Raw genomic sequence first — 13,458 nt, forward strand, 5'->3', positions numbered from 1 at the left:
CCCTTTCGGGACTTTCTGCAGGGGAGGTGGATCCAGGACAGGCAGGTGGTACTCCTTGGCCTGTGAGGCCTGGGGTGTCACTCTCCCCGGAGTCGCTGTGTGCCACCTGGCTGTAGGATGGAGTGTCTGGGCTATGTCCAATGTCATTGGGGTCCTCCACGTTGGAAACGGAAATTAATGTGGGGCTATCTGGCACATCGAGGAGGCACATGGCAGCATTCTCCCCTTCCACACTGGACTCCTCAGAGTGCACCGTGGGGCATGTCTCCGACGGCACTGCAGGCATGGGTAGGGGTGCGGGTGTGGGGGTTGTGCACCCTCCATGGGGGTTGCTGGAGCAGGTGGTGTTGCCTGTGTTTTCTTCCTTCCTGCAGGTATACGGTGTCCCCTGGCTGTGCCCCTGGAGGTACAGGGCTGTGTGGCTTCCTGGTCCTCACTTTCATGCCCGCTGCCTGTGGGGGGGAAGAGAGAGATGGCATGAGCAATGATTTGGGGGTCAGCATTTCTTCAAGCCTATGGTATAACAATGGGATTGCAGCGTTTTGTTGACATTTGGGTGGTGAGTGGGACAGTGATCTGGGCTTGGATGGAAAATGCATGCAGATGTCTGGGTCACTCATGTTGGCGGAGTACTGTGCTGACTCACATTGACTGCCTCTTTGTGTGCTATGGCCAGTATGGGTTGGAGCCTTGCACCTGACATCAGCCTGGGTCTCACTTGTTACGGCATGATTTCATTGGGGGGGGGGGTTTCCCATACGTGATGTGACAGCTTGCCCAGCCCTTGGCGGTGCCTTACATTGGGAATGCATTTACTGTCTTGACTCATGACACTCACCTCCATCAGCGGATGACGGAGCACCGCACTCCATTTTGCCAACCCCCTCTATGGCTTCTGTGCCCATCATGTCCGCACACGTTTGCTCCCAGGCCATCATCTTGATGGGAGAAGCTGGGCCTCCTCCTGTCTCCAGGGCCTGGGTTCGGTTGGCCGATAGGATGGCCCGCACCCTGAGACGGAGGTCATCCCACCGTTTCCTGCAGTCCTTCATTGGGGGGGGTGTTTCTTACGGCGCTCACCCTCTGTGCAACCAAGTCCCAGATCTCCTTCTTCCTGACAATGGTGGGCCTACGCATGTCACTGCTGAATACTATCTCAGCATGTTCGTGCAGAGTGTCCACCAGGACCTGGAGCTCGTCCTGCGTAAAGCGTTCCTTCCTTATGCGGGCGGCACCTTTTTTCAGTGCTTTCGGCATGATACTGGTCTGTAATGGCTATTTTCCAGGTCCAAATATACCTCCGGGTCCTGTATGAAGAGGATGGCAATGGATTGTGTTTTTAAAGATGGCCGCCGCGCTCCTTCCCGTTCCTGTGCGATGACGTAATTTCCGTATCCGTTAATTAGTGCTGACCGTAATTTACGGTATCCATAAATTATGGTCACCGCTAAGTACGGACAGCGAAGCTTTGATGGCGGTGTTGTAATGAACGTCTCGCTTCATGCCGCTAAGGGGTTTAACGGGCCCTTTAGCAGTATGCTGCTAGGGGATTTACCGGCATGGCGGAAAGCTCGTGCCCGCGAAGTCGGAATAGCCTGTAAATAGCGGCGTGGTACCAGATTGGACTCGGTCTTTCTGCCATGCCGGTAAAAACCAATACTTACCGCCAACCTCGGAATGAGGCCCAATGCCTCCTATTTAGATGGGTCTATCGCATATTTGTGCCAAACTGTTGAAGGTGCATGCATGTAATTTGGCAACAGGAAAACTGTATCAGAAAAAAATTAGAAATTGCAGAGTATTGCGGTTTCCTTTAAAAATAGTTTTGTATTCAGAATTGTGACGCGCTGTGCTGTGAGAGGATGTGTGTTGCTATTCCGTGTTCTGCGTCAACTGACATCAGGACGTGGGTGATGACTGAGCGCGTTTGGTTACGCTGCACAGTAGCGTCACAGAGATAGGCGGAAAATATCGCTAGGAATGGCGATGTCAGCTTCAGGGGAGGGGTATATGATTTAGAGCCGAGAGGGCACTTGAGCTTAGGGCGATACAGCAACGGATAAGATTAGCACAAGATGGCTGCGCTGTGCTGCCTGATTTCGCATGTGTAAAAGTGAGGAAAACCCTGGTAAGGTGCATAGGAATTGTTTTACGATCGATCAATGTATGCTTAAAAACACATGCCCGAACGCTCGAGACAATAATATTTTTGAGCGCACTACTCCTTTAAGACATTGTATACGCTCTGTAAATCTCATTTTAATGCCAAACTAGAAAAAATATATCTTCTATTACTTGAACTCCAGTATAAGCAGTTAGCAAACTAGTAGAAATGTGAGTTTTTCTCAACCTTATCGCCTGCCTGAAGTTTAAGAGGAATTGCCACTGTAGCCGCACCATTTTAATATACCAATGGATATCAGGGTGTAATCTAATAACACAAGTTTAACAATACTTACCAAGGCGTGGCCACTCAAACATGTGCTTGAGAACTCGCCACAGCCACCTACCATTGCCTAGAACTTTCCTGATTCTGTGTTCTTATTATTTGCTAGAGGCCTCCCAAATGAATTACGAATATGGTAGTTTGCTAGCATGGTCACTGATTATATGTTGCACCGCTACACACAGATTATATGTTGCACCGCTACATACCTTCTTTTCTGTCCTCCCACTGCACTCTGAAGTGGCTTTCCCTGCAATGGGGCATCATACAACCATGTGTGTCAAGGGGCTCTGCTTACACCACTGCACTTTGTGAGGCAGCTTTCATTTTAACGTGTGCTCTGCCATTAGGCATCCCAGCAAACATGTAACAACATTCATTGGACTAGCCTGAACCTAGTGGCTCCCTAGAATGCAGGAGTAAAGAGGTTCTACGCTGGGTGCCAAGTGAGTGGAATGCGCGCCTCATAGGACATTATTTCATGGGTGCTACATGCGTGTCTTACTCGGGAGAATGAGGCAATATTCATTTTTGCTGGTCTACTGCTCCCCTCAACCTCTCTCTTCCATATGTTCTATCTTTGGAATGACATGTCTTCTCCTTTTCTTCCCCTTTCCAATCACTCTGGGTTATCTATTGACCCCGAGGCCTCCTTGGGTCTTTCTATGATGACGTTGAATCCCTTCTTTCCTTAGTCTCCATTCCTGACTCTTCTCTTATTGTCCTTGGTGACTTTATCATTCATCTTCCCTTTGCCCACCTTGATCCTTCCTCTTGGCCCCTGATTTTCTCCTGTTTCTTATAACATGACTCTGCTTCCTTCTGCTTTCACTCACGCCAAGTGCGGCACCTTTGACCTGGTCTTTATCTCTGCAGATTGTAGCGTTATTGATCCCATCCAAACTAATACCCTTCCTCCTGCTGATCACGTTTTGCTTTCTAACACCTTGATTCCTCCTCCGCTTGTCTCGCCTGTAAGTCCCCCATCTAGCTCTTGTTTCCTGTGATGAGATTTTCGCAGTCTTAATCATTCCACTTATCAGACTCCACTCTTCCCATTTACAAATAATATTGACTCTGCACTTGATATGTTCTACGCCATTGCTGCATCTCTTGATTCCTTCTGCCCTTTATCCTGTTCAATCCTAAATGTAAGCCCCCCCCCTAAGCATTCAGACTCCCTTAAGCATCTTAGGATTCAACTATCTAGAGCTGACCAAAATGGCTGAAAATTAAAAGTACTGTCAACTATCAATATTTTGCCTCATTACTGGTCTTCTTTAATCCCCCCTCAAGCAAGCTAAGGCTAATTATTTAAATGGTCTCCCAGTCACAGAGCTCCTCTCCACTCTTAACATGATACTTACTTCTGCCCCCCATGATCCCTCTGTTTCATCTTTTCTCATCTCCAATGACTTTGCAAACTTCTTTCTGTCAAATATTGACAATATCAGAGGTTCATTGACCCCCCCCCAAAGTCGGCCTCTATCGCAATTGTCAATTCTGTTAATTCCAACACTGCTCCTATTTGTGATTGCACTCTTTTTACGTTTTGCTCCATTTCAGAATCCGAAATCACCAATTTCATCATTCAGTCACATACTACGCCCTCTCCTTCTGATCTCCTACCCGCCTCTCTCAACACACCTATTTCTGCTGCTTTTGTCTACATCTTATCTTCTCTCTTCAGTTCCTCTTTGTCGTCTGGGTTTCTCTCCTCTTTCAAATCTGCTACTGTTCTTCTTATCAAAAAGCCTTCTTTGGATCCTGCTGACCCCTCCAACTTCTGCCCGGTCTCCTTCCTTATCTTTCAAAACTTCACAAGCGTCTTGGATACTTCAATTGAGTTATTTTCTTAAACTACTTAATCTTATCCCCTCTCATCAATCTGGCATTTGTTGTGTTTTTATTTCTACCGAAACAACCCTTTTTTCAGTTTCTGATTCTATTCTTCACACACTCCACTGTAAACTCTCCTCTATTCTTTTTTTAGTCGACCACCGTGCGGCTTTTGACACAGTAGACCATTCCACACTTTCATCCCATCGGTTTTCTGACACTGCTCTTCTTTGGTTGTAGTCTTATCTGTCTAATCGCTCAATTAAAGTCACTTTTAAGGGGTCCACTTCCCAATCCCACTCTCTTTCTTACGGTGTCCCCAAGGCTCGGTCCTTGGTCCTCTCCTCCTTTTTTCACTCTATACCTCCCCTCTAGCATCACTTATTCTTGAATTTGGCTTCCATGGACACTTGTACGTTAATGACACATTCTGACTTCCTTTTCGTCCTTTGAGAACTCTATCGATAGACGTCTTTCCTCTTGTCTCACTGCGGTCAAACACTGGATGACTAGTCTCCTGGTTCTGCTGTCTTAACCCTAACAAAACCAAAATATTCTTTCTTGCTACCCCTTTAACCTCACTCCTCAGTCTAAATTGTCCCTCCCCTAGAACTCGATCGGCAACCAAGCACACAATCCTGGTTTCCTTTTTGATTCTTCTTTCTCACTTCTACCCCAGATTGCGTCTCTGTCGTTAGATCCTGCTGGTGCCACATTTTTAATGTTAAGAAGATCCACCATCTTCTAACCTTTTCTTCCAGCAAATGACTTCTTGAAACGTTGGTTCTTTCTCATCTTAACTACTGCTGTTTTTTATACTTTGGTCTTCCTAACTACGCCATCCTTTCTCTGAGCTTAATCCTCCCCTCCGCAGTGAGAATCTCGTTAAACCTTCCCCGTCTTCTCGATTTTCTCCCTATCTGACCCGCCTCCACTGGCTTCCAATTAAGCTCCGATTTAAATTTCACTTCCTCTGTCTAGTTCACACCCTGGCTACACCCTATCTCAGCTCCTTGATCTTGCTGTTCCTCTCCCCTCTCTATCCCTCCCCCTGTTGCTTCTTCCCCTTTTTCGCGCTTTCCAACTTCTTGCCCCTTGTCTTTGGAATGCTCGACCTCTTGAGATTCACTCATGCCCCCACTCTTAATCTATTTTAAAAGGGTCTCAAATCTCACCTACTTCAGTCTGTATATTCTCAAACTATCCTTTCTCTTGAAGTCTTGCAATGTGAGTTGTTACTTGGTTTTTATCTTTTCTCCGCTTCTTTTGTACTGATTATTACTATGTTCAGCCGTTTGGATAAAAGCGCTATACAAGCTTTGTAAAATAAAATAAACGATTAACCTTTCTCTGATTTTCTTTATTCTCAGTGAATCATTGAAATGGCCCACGGGTTATTGTCTGAATGGATGCGTGACAGGATCACTGGATTGATTAATGATTTGGTGCTTGAGGATACAGCACTAGCGATTGTGTGCAGCAAATATACGGATGGGAAAAAGTGCAGAATTGGCCTGACTCAAGATGGCAGCGAACCTCTAACACGTAAAGACGAATGTGTGGCTGCAGAAGCCAGACGCAATACTGTGCACATTCTAAAGGACACACTGAGGAAAAAAGACCAACTATTGATGAATTCTCCGGAGCACCTGGTTACTAAGGCCAAGGTACACTGGATGTGGCGCTACACTGTGCTCACAGAACAGAGGGTTAAGAACCTGATAACAGTGCTGGAAAAAGCCAAGTTCAAGAAGAATGATAGTGAGGAAAAACAAAACACATATGCATATGTCTACCCTAAAAGCAATGACAGAACTATTTACCTGTGCCCACAGTTCTGGGCGGCTCCGAAGCACCTTAAGAAAAACTCCCAGCTGGGTACCCTAATCCACGAGGCCTCCCACTTCCTGGGCACCGAAGACCTGGCCTATGGGAAAGAGACCAAGAGGATACCGTTTGGCTGTGGGGGCACCGTAGTGAGGGTAATATTAAAAGGTTTGGTGGAGGTTACAGCGAATGCAGATAATATCGAATATGAGTTCGAAGTTACACTGAAGCACAAGGGAAACTATATCCGGGTCATCACTGCCACATCTTCTTACCATGAATACAACTGCTGTCTAGAAAGAGCTGAACACTCGGTCTGTATAAAGGCGGTAAACGAGGACTTCTTTAAATACTACAAAGTAAAAAAGTGAGTAACTTTCATCACATCTTCTTCAAGTATGGTGCATATTTGTATTTTTACGTTTCCCAAGCTACTGCTCGCCCGGTTCAGTCGACTCTTGCATATATGTATAGGTAGAAAGGAAGTAGTGACCTGCAGCCTCATTGAAAGCTTTTGTACAGAGCAGACAGCGAGGTGTTGTTCCATGCAGGTTTGCCTGCTTTGCTTTGGGAGAGCTTATAGAGGATATTGCCTCAGGCAGGTACCCATCTACGCTGTCAGGCAAACCTGCAGGAGTGCCATGTTCCATTGCTGGAGGCTCCCCCGAGTGGCAGGAGACTTGGCAGGTGCATGTATTCATTTTCCCTTCCCTGAATTCTCCACTTTCTTTATTTTCAAGTTATTTGCCTTTCCTTCTCCCGTCACAGACCTCCTCTTTCCTGTCTTCATCCCTCTCTCCCTTGCCCAAGCCTCCTCCTGTCCCCGCCTTGGCATTGTCTACCTCTTTCTGGCGTTTCAGTCTCCCTTCTGTGCCATCCCTTGGCCCTGGCAAGATTCTATGGTGCTTACATTGTGCCCCTGTTGTTAAATAAAACAGCCCCTGCTGTGCCCACAAAGCTCCCCGGGCACCTGCCTCCGTCACTCCAAGAAACGGGCCTGCTTATTGGGAATGCCACACTTACTGGGACCTTATTCTTAATTTTAAGGTTACTAGGTAAGTCAAAATGGGATCTTACTGGGAGCACAATAGGTTAGTACGTCAAGCTTCCTGGGAATATCCGGTTACTCTGAATTGTAAAATGGGAGCTTACTGGAAATGTCAAGCTTATTGGGAGTGTCAAACTGGTAATGTACAGGGAAGGTCAACACTTGAAGATTAAGTTTAGTTTGAATGTCAAACAGTTTACTGTGAATTTCAAACTAGAAGCTTATTAAAAATGGGTAGTTTTATATTTGTATTAATTGACACGAGGGATTTTATTTAAAAAAAAGGAGGCCCTCAGTAAACGAAGGGGACAGAGGCAGTCTCTGAGTAGGGTGACTTTTCAAAAGATCGTGGCTGTCTCAGTGGGAGTAAACCAGTTGATGAGGGGGTAATGTAATGGGATTTAAACTGAGGACAGAGGCAAGGGAATGTCAAGCTCCTTGGAAGCCCAAGCTGTGAGTTTACTGGAAATGTCTGTGAATCTGAAACTGAGCATATTGGGAATGCCAAACTCACTGGGAAAGTGAAACTGGGAGCTTAGTGGGATTGTCACACCATACCGTATTATTGCATATCATCATCCTCATCATCATATCAGCTTTATTTCAGTAGAAAGTACCATAAAAGCACATACAAAAAATACATAAAATGAAGCTTAAAATTGTACAATTCATATACAATACAAAGCTTTCGTGCAAATCAGCATATAAAACAAATGCAATACTTTATATCAGTTGTGCAAGTTAAAAACATAGGACAAGATATTATGCCATGACCTTGTATTGTGAAATATAACATGACATGACATACGACATAGCACAACATGGGCGAGCATGATGTGGCATATTATTGCGCAACCTCTCAGGTTGTGATTTATTATGGAACGAGGTGCGGTTGTTGGCTTGGTTTGACGGTTGTTGGCATGGCATGTCCTCGCAGTACACATCAGGACATAACATGCTATATCACAACATGATGTGACGTGCTCTACTGTAACATTACAAGATATACCACAATATCATGGCATGGTGTGGCATATCATGACATACAATGAAGTCATCTGACTTTCTGGGTGATACCTTTTTTGTATTTTTGAAAGGAACTCGGGGTTGGTCACCCTAGACCAGACGTGGACTCCCTGCTCACTGTGCTTAGAGAGGCTCAGCTTCACCTCACTGATGAGGCCCAACAAGGCTGAAACACGTGTATGGGGTTGCTGATGGTACTCTTGTTCAGAGAGGAATTGCCATAGCATTTCGGTGCTGGACTGCCCTCGTGGGTGGGACAAAGACTGATATGCAAATGGATATTTCCCATCTGTGAAGGTACAGTGAGCAAAAAGCAATGGCTGCGAACTCTCAATGTGGTTAATACCCACTGAACAGGTTATCATGCCTTGTTCTTTCGAGAGAGGGGCGCCTGCTACCTTTTTTTGTACTTTCTGGGTGATAGTTGGTGTGGTCAAGGGGAATGGGTGCCACCACCTGCGGTGCAATATTGTGCCTGGGATGGCATGGGGAGGATCCCCTGGCCAATCCCACCAGACCCTGAGAATGAGGCAGGGGATTGCCACTGAGAGTGAGCTGCCCCCTTTAAGTACCTATGGTGTGGGTGCAACTCATGTCCAAGACTAAAGTAGACTTGCCGTGCCCAAGGCCAGATAAGAAAGCCTACTGGGGAGAGAAGGAGTGAGGAAGTCTAGCATAAGGCATCTGTGGCCATCCGCTCATAGGTGCCGTCAAGCTGGGGCCCTGCGAGCAGAGCTAGACCTTTCCACAGCTTGCCCACAGAGGAAACCAAAACCAAAATAGCAGGAGAGCCTAAAATGGTCTCAGCGTGCTCTGCCGCATATCAACGCAAGACAGTAATGCATACAGGTGCAGAGACGCGCACAATCTCCATAAACCATTCCCATCCAAGAGTCCAAAATCACCTACAGCTGAATTGCTGGGAGAGGAGTTCAGTGCAGGTTGCGCATATGGTATAGGGTGCGTATTTGGAGACGATTGGACTAGCAAGAAGAATTAAGTAGAAGGAATTTAGAGAGGAGGAGAACATAAGTGGAGAAAGTGTGTAGACATAGGAGAAAGGAGAAGTTTGAAAGCAGGTAAGATGAGGAATGAAGGAATATCACGACAGAGGAGGAGGTTAGTAGTAAGGGAAAGCCTTTTCCTGAGAAGTCTGATGTGGCAAAGTGGTAAAGGCCGAGAGGTGGAATGTAAACAGCCTCAGCAGTTTACTGCCTTTTGCTTTCTGCGTTAAGAAAACTTAATTGTTCTAACTAGCCTCGATATACTGCTCTAAGCCTGCCTACGTAACCACCACTGCTTGAGGGGGACTGTACAAACCCATTTAATTTGCTCTGTAAGAATTGTGGGCAGACACATTTCTTGCTCTGCCTCTCCTGCTCTAGCAGTGCTAGCATTATTTTGAAAAGTGTAGAGCAACACTGCAATGAACCCGTAGGCCCTTTAAGACAAGGAAGCGCTCTATGGAATGGATGGGGATGCAGAAGTTACTCAAACATCAATGATAAGACCGACTCAGGAAGTTGGCAAATAGTTAGCTGTTTTAATAACAATTATCTAAAACGGGGAGTACAACGAACATCAACAGACGTCTCACAGCATAGATCTCAGCAATTTACATAAAAAACATTAGATAGTAAAAACTCATCATCACTGACGTCAAACTATGTGGCAAAATAAGAAAACCTAAACGAGATTGTGGTAGGATAACAGAAAACATCTAGCTTCACTTTCTATGGGCTATGGGATTGTGAGTGGGTCTCTACTGTCAGGTGGACAACTAAGCCCAGCCCTAGTGCAAGTCATTGTCAGTGTCACAAAATACACAACGTTTTATTGGGTCTCAAACTATAGGGCTCTTTGATACGTAGCCTTATACAATTGGTTGGCACACTTGTACCCTTCTGGACTATTCCACTCGCTAGCAGCCCACAAGCTGGTTCCACAGGTGCAGGACGGTTAGACTGGACCATGCCTCCCCACCCAATTAGTCCATCATCCGTCGGATAGCACAGTGAGTAAAGCGCTTGTTTTGACATCCGTGCACAGCCGGCCGACGCAGGTTTGAATCCCGGCAGCGCCAAACTCAGCCTTTTATCCTTCTGAGGTCGATAAAGAGCACCACACACCGTGGGTAATAATAAGCAGCGCTCAGATGCCTGAGGGTTTGTAGCGCTAAATTATTATTATTATTATCACTAAAGCTGTCTGCCATGAGAATAGTCTTTGAACTTGGCCTTGTAAGTATCACCTAGACGGGAGTGTGAGCATACCCCTTATCTTCAAGTCTCGGTATAGCTTGCCCAAAGTCTATTTCCACCTAGGCCATGTGACTGGAGACCGTATTTTGAGCTCCTTCTTTGCATTTTCTTCTATTAAAATGAACAAAACTTGGCACTGATTGTCTTTTGTCGTACCTTAACAGGAGCTTGCCTCGCACGTTTATTGTATCGTTCCATGATAGATAACCAGAATCTTCGTTGTCTCAACCCTTGACACTGGGCCAGACAAGCCTTCCCGATTCTTCCTCCATCACCAGCCGTGCTTATTGTACGGTGCCACACTTTCAGCCCTTCTGCTCATAGGATCGCAATTTGCTAAAACACGATGTGGAACATCCAGATTCTATATATGTATATACACTGGCGGCAGCGCCTGCAGTCTATTCATTACGTATAGCCAGCCTTCATGAATACTTAGTCTACTTGCGTTACTGCATCTGTGCACCCCCGATGCCAACATCACCTGGCAGGAGCCTGCGCTGCACCCCTGACGCAGATTACAGGCAAGGTAAGCCCACGAGGGCACCCCAGCTCCATTGAGACACGTGCCCTTCCATGCACGCAACGCACATCCGTGCCCACCCGATGCGCTGCATATATTTAACAGCAACATTATTAAGCCCATACTGAACGAAAGTGCTGCTTTGAAATTCGACCCCATCCACCGGCCGTGTGAATGCCCTGAAACTCGTTTTCCATTCTATTCTGCATTGTATGTGCCATTCCAAAATTGCGGCTCCACGTGCAACGAAGCACTGCCTAACCTGCTGATTAGGCTGCTGCTGCCAACGCAGCCTCATTGGCCCCCAGCCTGCTTTAGCAGGCCAATCACAAGCCGGCAGGCACAGCCGGCCCTGACCCCGAAGGCCCGCACCTAAGGCCCTGTTGGCGCCCCTGTTAGCGCTCCGGAGCGCGAGGGTGTTTACCACTACTTGGCTCTCTTCTGCTTTTATCTACTCAAGGTCTGACTTTATCCACAGCTAATACAAGCATACCACGGTATTGTTTACCCTATGGCATATGTACTGTCTCCCATAACAATCCTTTGTTGAACATCCCATGTCACAACGACACGCTATGGATATGCTACATCCATCACATACCATTACCACTAGCCTACCTACTAGGCAAATCACACTCTACCTATGCATTCGTTCCATTGTAGTTTATGTGCAATTATCAACTATGCAACATTTGTCCCCCTCCCAAAACTACATCTAGTAAACCTAGTGTAGTTTTACTTGAACTATTGCCATTTGCAACCGATTAGACACACTGCGAACTCCCCACCTAGTCCGCACTATATGCTCTTTCTACACTCTACTCATTCTTCTCTGGCAACTCGAATCTAGGTGATCGACTGCTTATGTACTTTGACCTATTGCCTTTATGGCTCCAACCACAAAACACTTCTCTATCATGCGTGGGATCTGCTTAGCCCCCACAGTACAGCGCATGGTTCTCATGCATCCGTCTCTATCAGATTTGATTGACTCATGCTGCCACATATACTAATTGCCAGCAGCCCTACACTACAAAATCCTAATGTTTGCGCATGCATTTTTAGCCCTAGTTTGAATTCTGTATTTAGGTGAACCTTGTGAATTCTGTATTTAGGTGAACCTTGTGAATTCTGTATTTAGGTGAACCCTGTGATTTCTGTATTTAGGTGAACCCTGTGAAATCTGTATTTAAGTGAACCCTGTGAAATCTGTATTTAAGTGAACCCTGTGAAATCTGTATTTAAGTGAACCCTGTCTGCACATGCATTTTAGCCCTAGCGTGAATTCTGTATTTAGGTGAACCCTGTGAATTCTGTATTTAGGTGAACCCTGTGAATTCTGTATTTAGGTGAACCCTGTGAATTCTATATTTAGGTGAACCCTGTGGATTCTGTATTTAGGTGAACCCTGTGAATTCTGTATTTAGGTGACCCCTGTCTGCACATGCGTTTTTAGCCCTAGCGTGATCTCTGTATTTAGGTGAACCCTGTGAATTCTGTATGCAGGTGAACCCTGTCTGCACATGCATTTTAGCCCTAGCGTGAATTTTGTATTTAGGGGAACCCTGTGAATTCTGTATTTAGGTGAACCCTGTGAATTCTGTATTTAGGTGACCCCTGTCTGCACATGCGTTTTTAGCCCTAGCGTGATCTCTGTATTTAGGTGAACCCTGTGAATTCTGTATGCAGGTGAACCCTGTCTGCACATGCATTTTAGCCCTAGCGTGAATTTTGTATTTAGGGGAACCCTGTGAATTCTGTATTTAGGTGAACCCTGTGAATTCTGTATTTAGGTGACCCCTGTCTGCACATGCATTTTTAGCCCTAGCGTGATCTCTGTATTTAGGTGAACCCTGTGAATTCTGTATTTAGGTGACCCCTGTCTGCACATGCATTTTTAGCCCTAGCGTGATCTCTGTATTTAGGTGAACCCTGTGAATTCTGTATTTAGGTGAACCCTGTGAATTCTGTATTTAGGTGACCCCTGTCTGCACATGCATTTTTAGCCCTAGCGTGATCTCTGTATTTAGGTGAACCCTGTGAATTCTGTATTTAGGTGAACCCTGTGAATTCTGTATTTAGGTGAACCCTGTGAATTCTGTATTTAGGTGAACCCTGTGAATTCTGTATTCAGGCGAACCCTGTCTGCACATGCATTTTTAGCCCTAGCGTGATCTCTGTATTTAGGCGAACCCTGTGAATTCTGTATGTAGGTGAACCCTGTCTGCACATGCATTTTAGCCCTAACGTGAATTTTGTATTTAGGGGAACCCTGTGAATTCTGTATTTAGGTGACCCCTGTCTGCACATGCATTTTTAGCCCTAGCGTGATCTCTGTATTTAGGTGAACCCTGTGAATTCTGTATCTAGGTGAACCCTGTCTGCACATGCATTTTTAGCCCTAGCGTGAATTCTGTACCTAGGTGTACCCCATCTGCTTATGCATTTTGCATCTCTGCAACTAACTAGCATGCCTCCCCTGCTCAGT

General features: G+C 45.9%; 1 protein-coding gene across 1 annotated transcript in view; it reads left to right on the forward strand.

Annotated features, from left to right (window-relative positions):
- The window catches only part of LOC138489242 (uncharacterized), a 289,977-nt gene that overhangs the window by 176,837 nt on the left and 99,682 nt on the right, over window positions 1-13,458 (forward strand). The window contains exon 2 of the mRNA XM_069616939.1: window positions 5,656-6,479. Coding sequence (XP_069473040.1) covers window positions 5,668-6,479 — 812 coding nt within the window. The 5' untranslated portion in view covers window positions 5,656-5,667. The remainder of the gene's footprint in view (window positions 1-5,655; window positions 6,480-13,458) is intronic.

The sequence above is a fragment of the Ambystoma mexicanum genome, chromosome 9 (assembly GCF_040938575.1).
Source record: "Ambystoma mexicanum isolate Mex_15411 chromosome 9, UKY_AmexF1_1, whole genome shotgun sequence".
Taxonomy (NCBI): Eukaryota; Metazoa; Chordata; class Amphibia; order Caudata; family Ambystomatidae; genus Ambystoma; species Ambystoma mexicanum.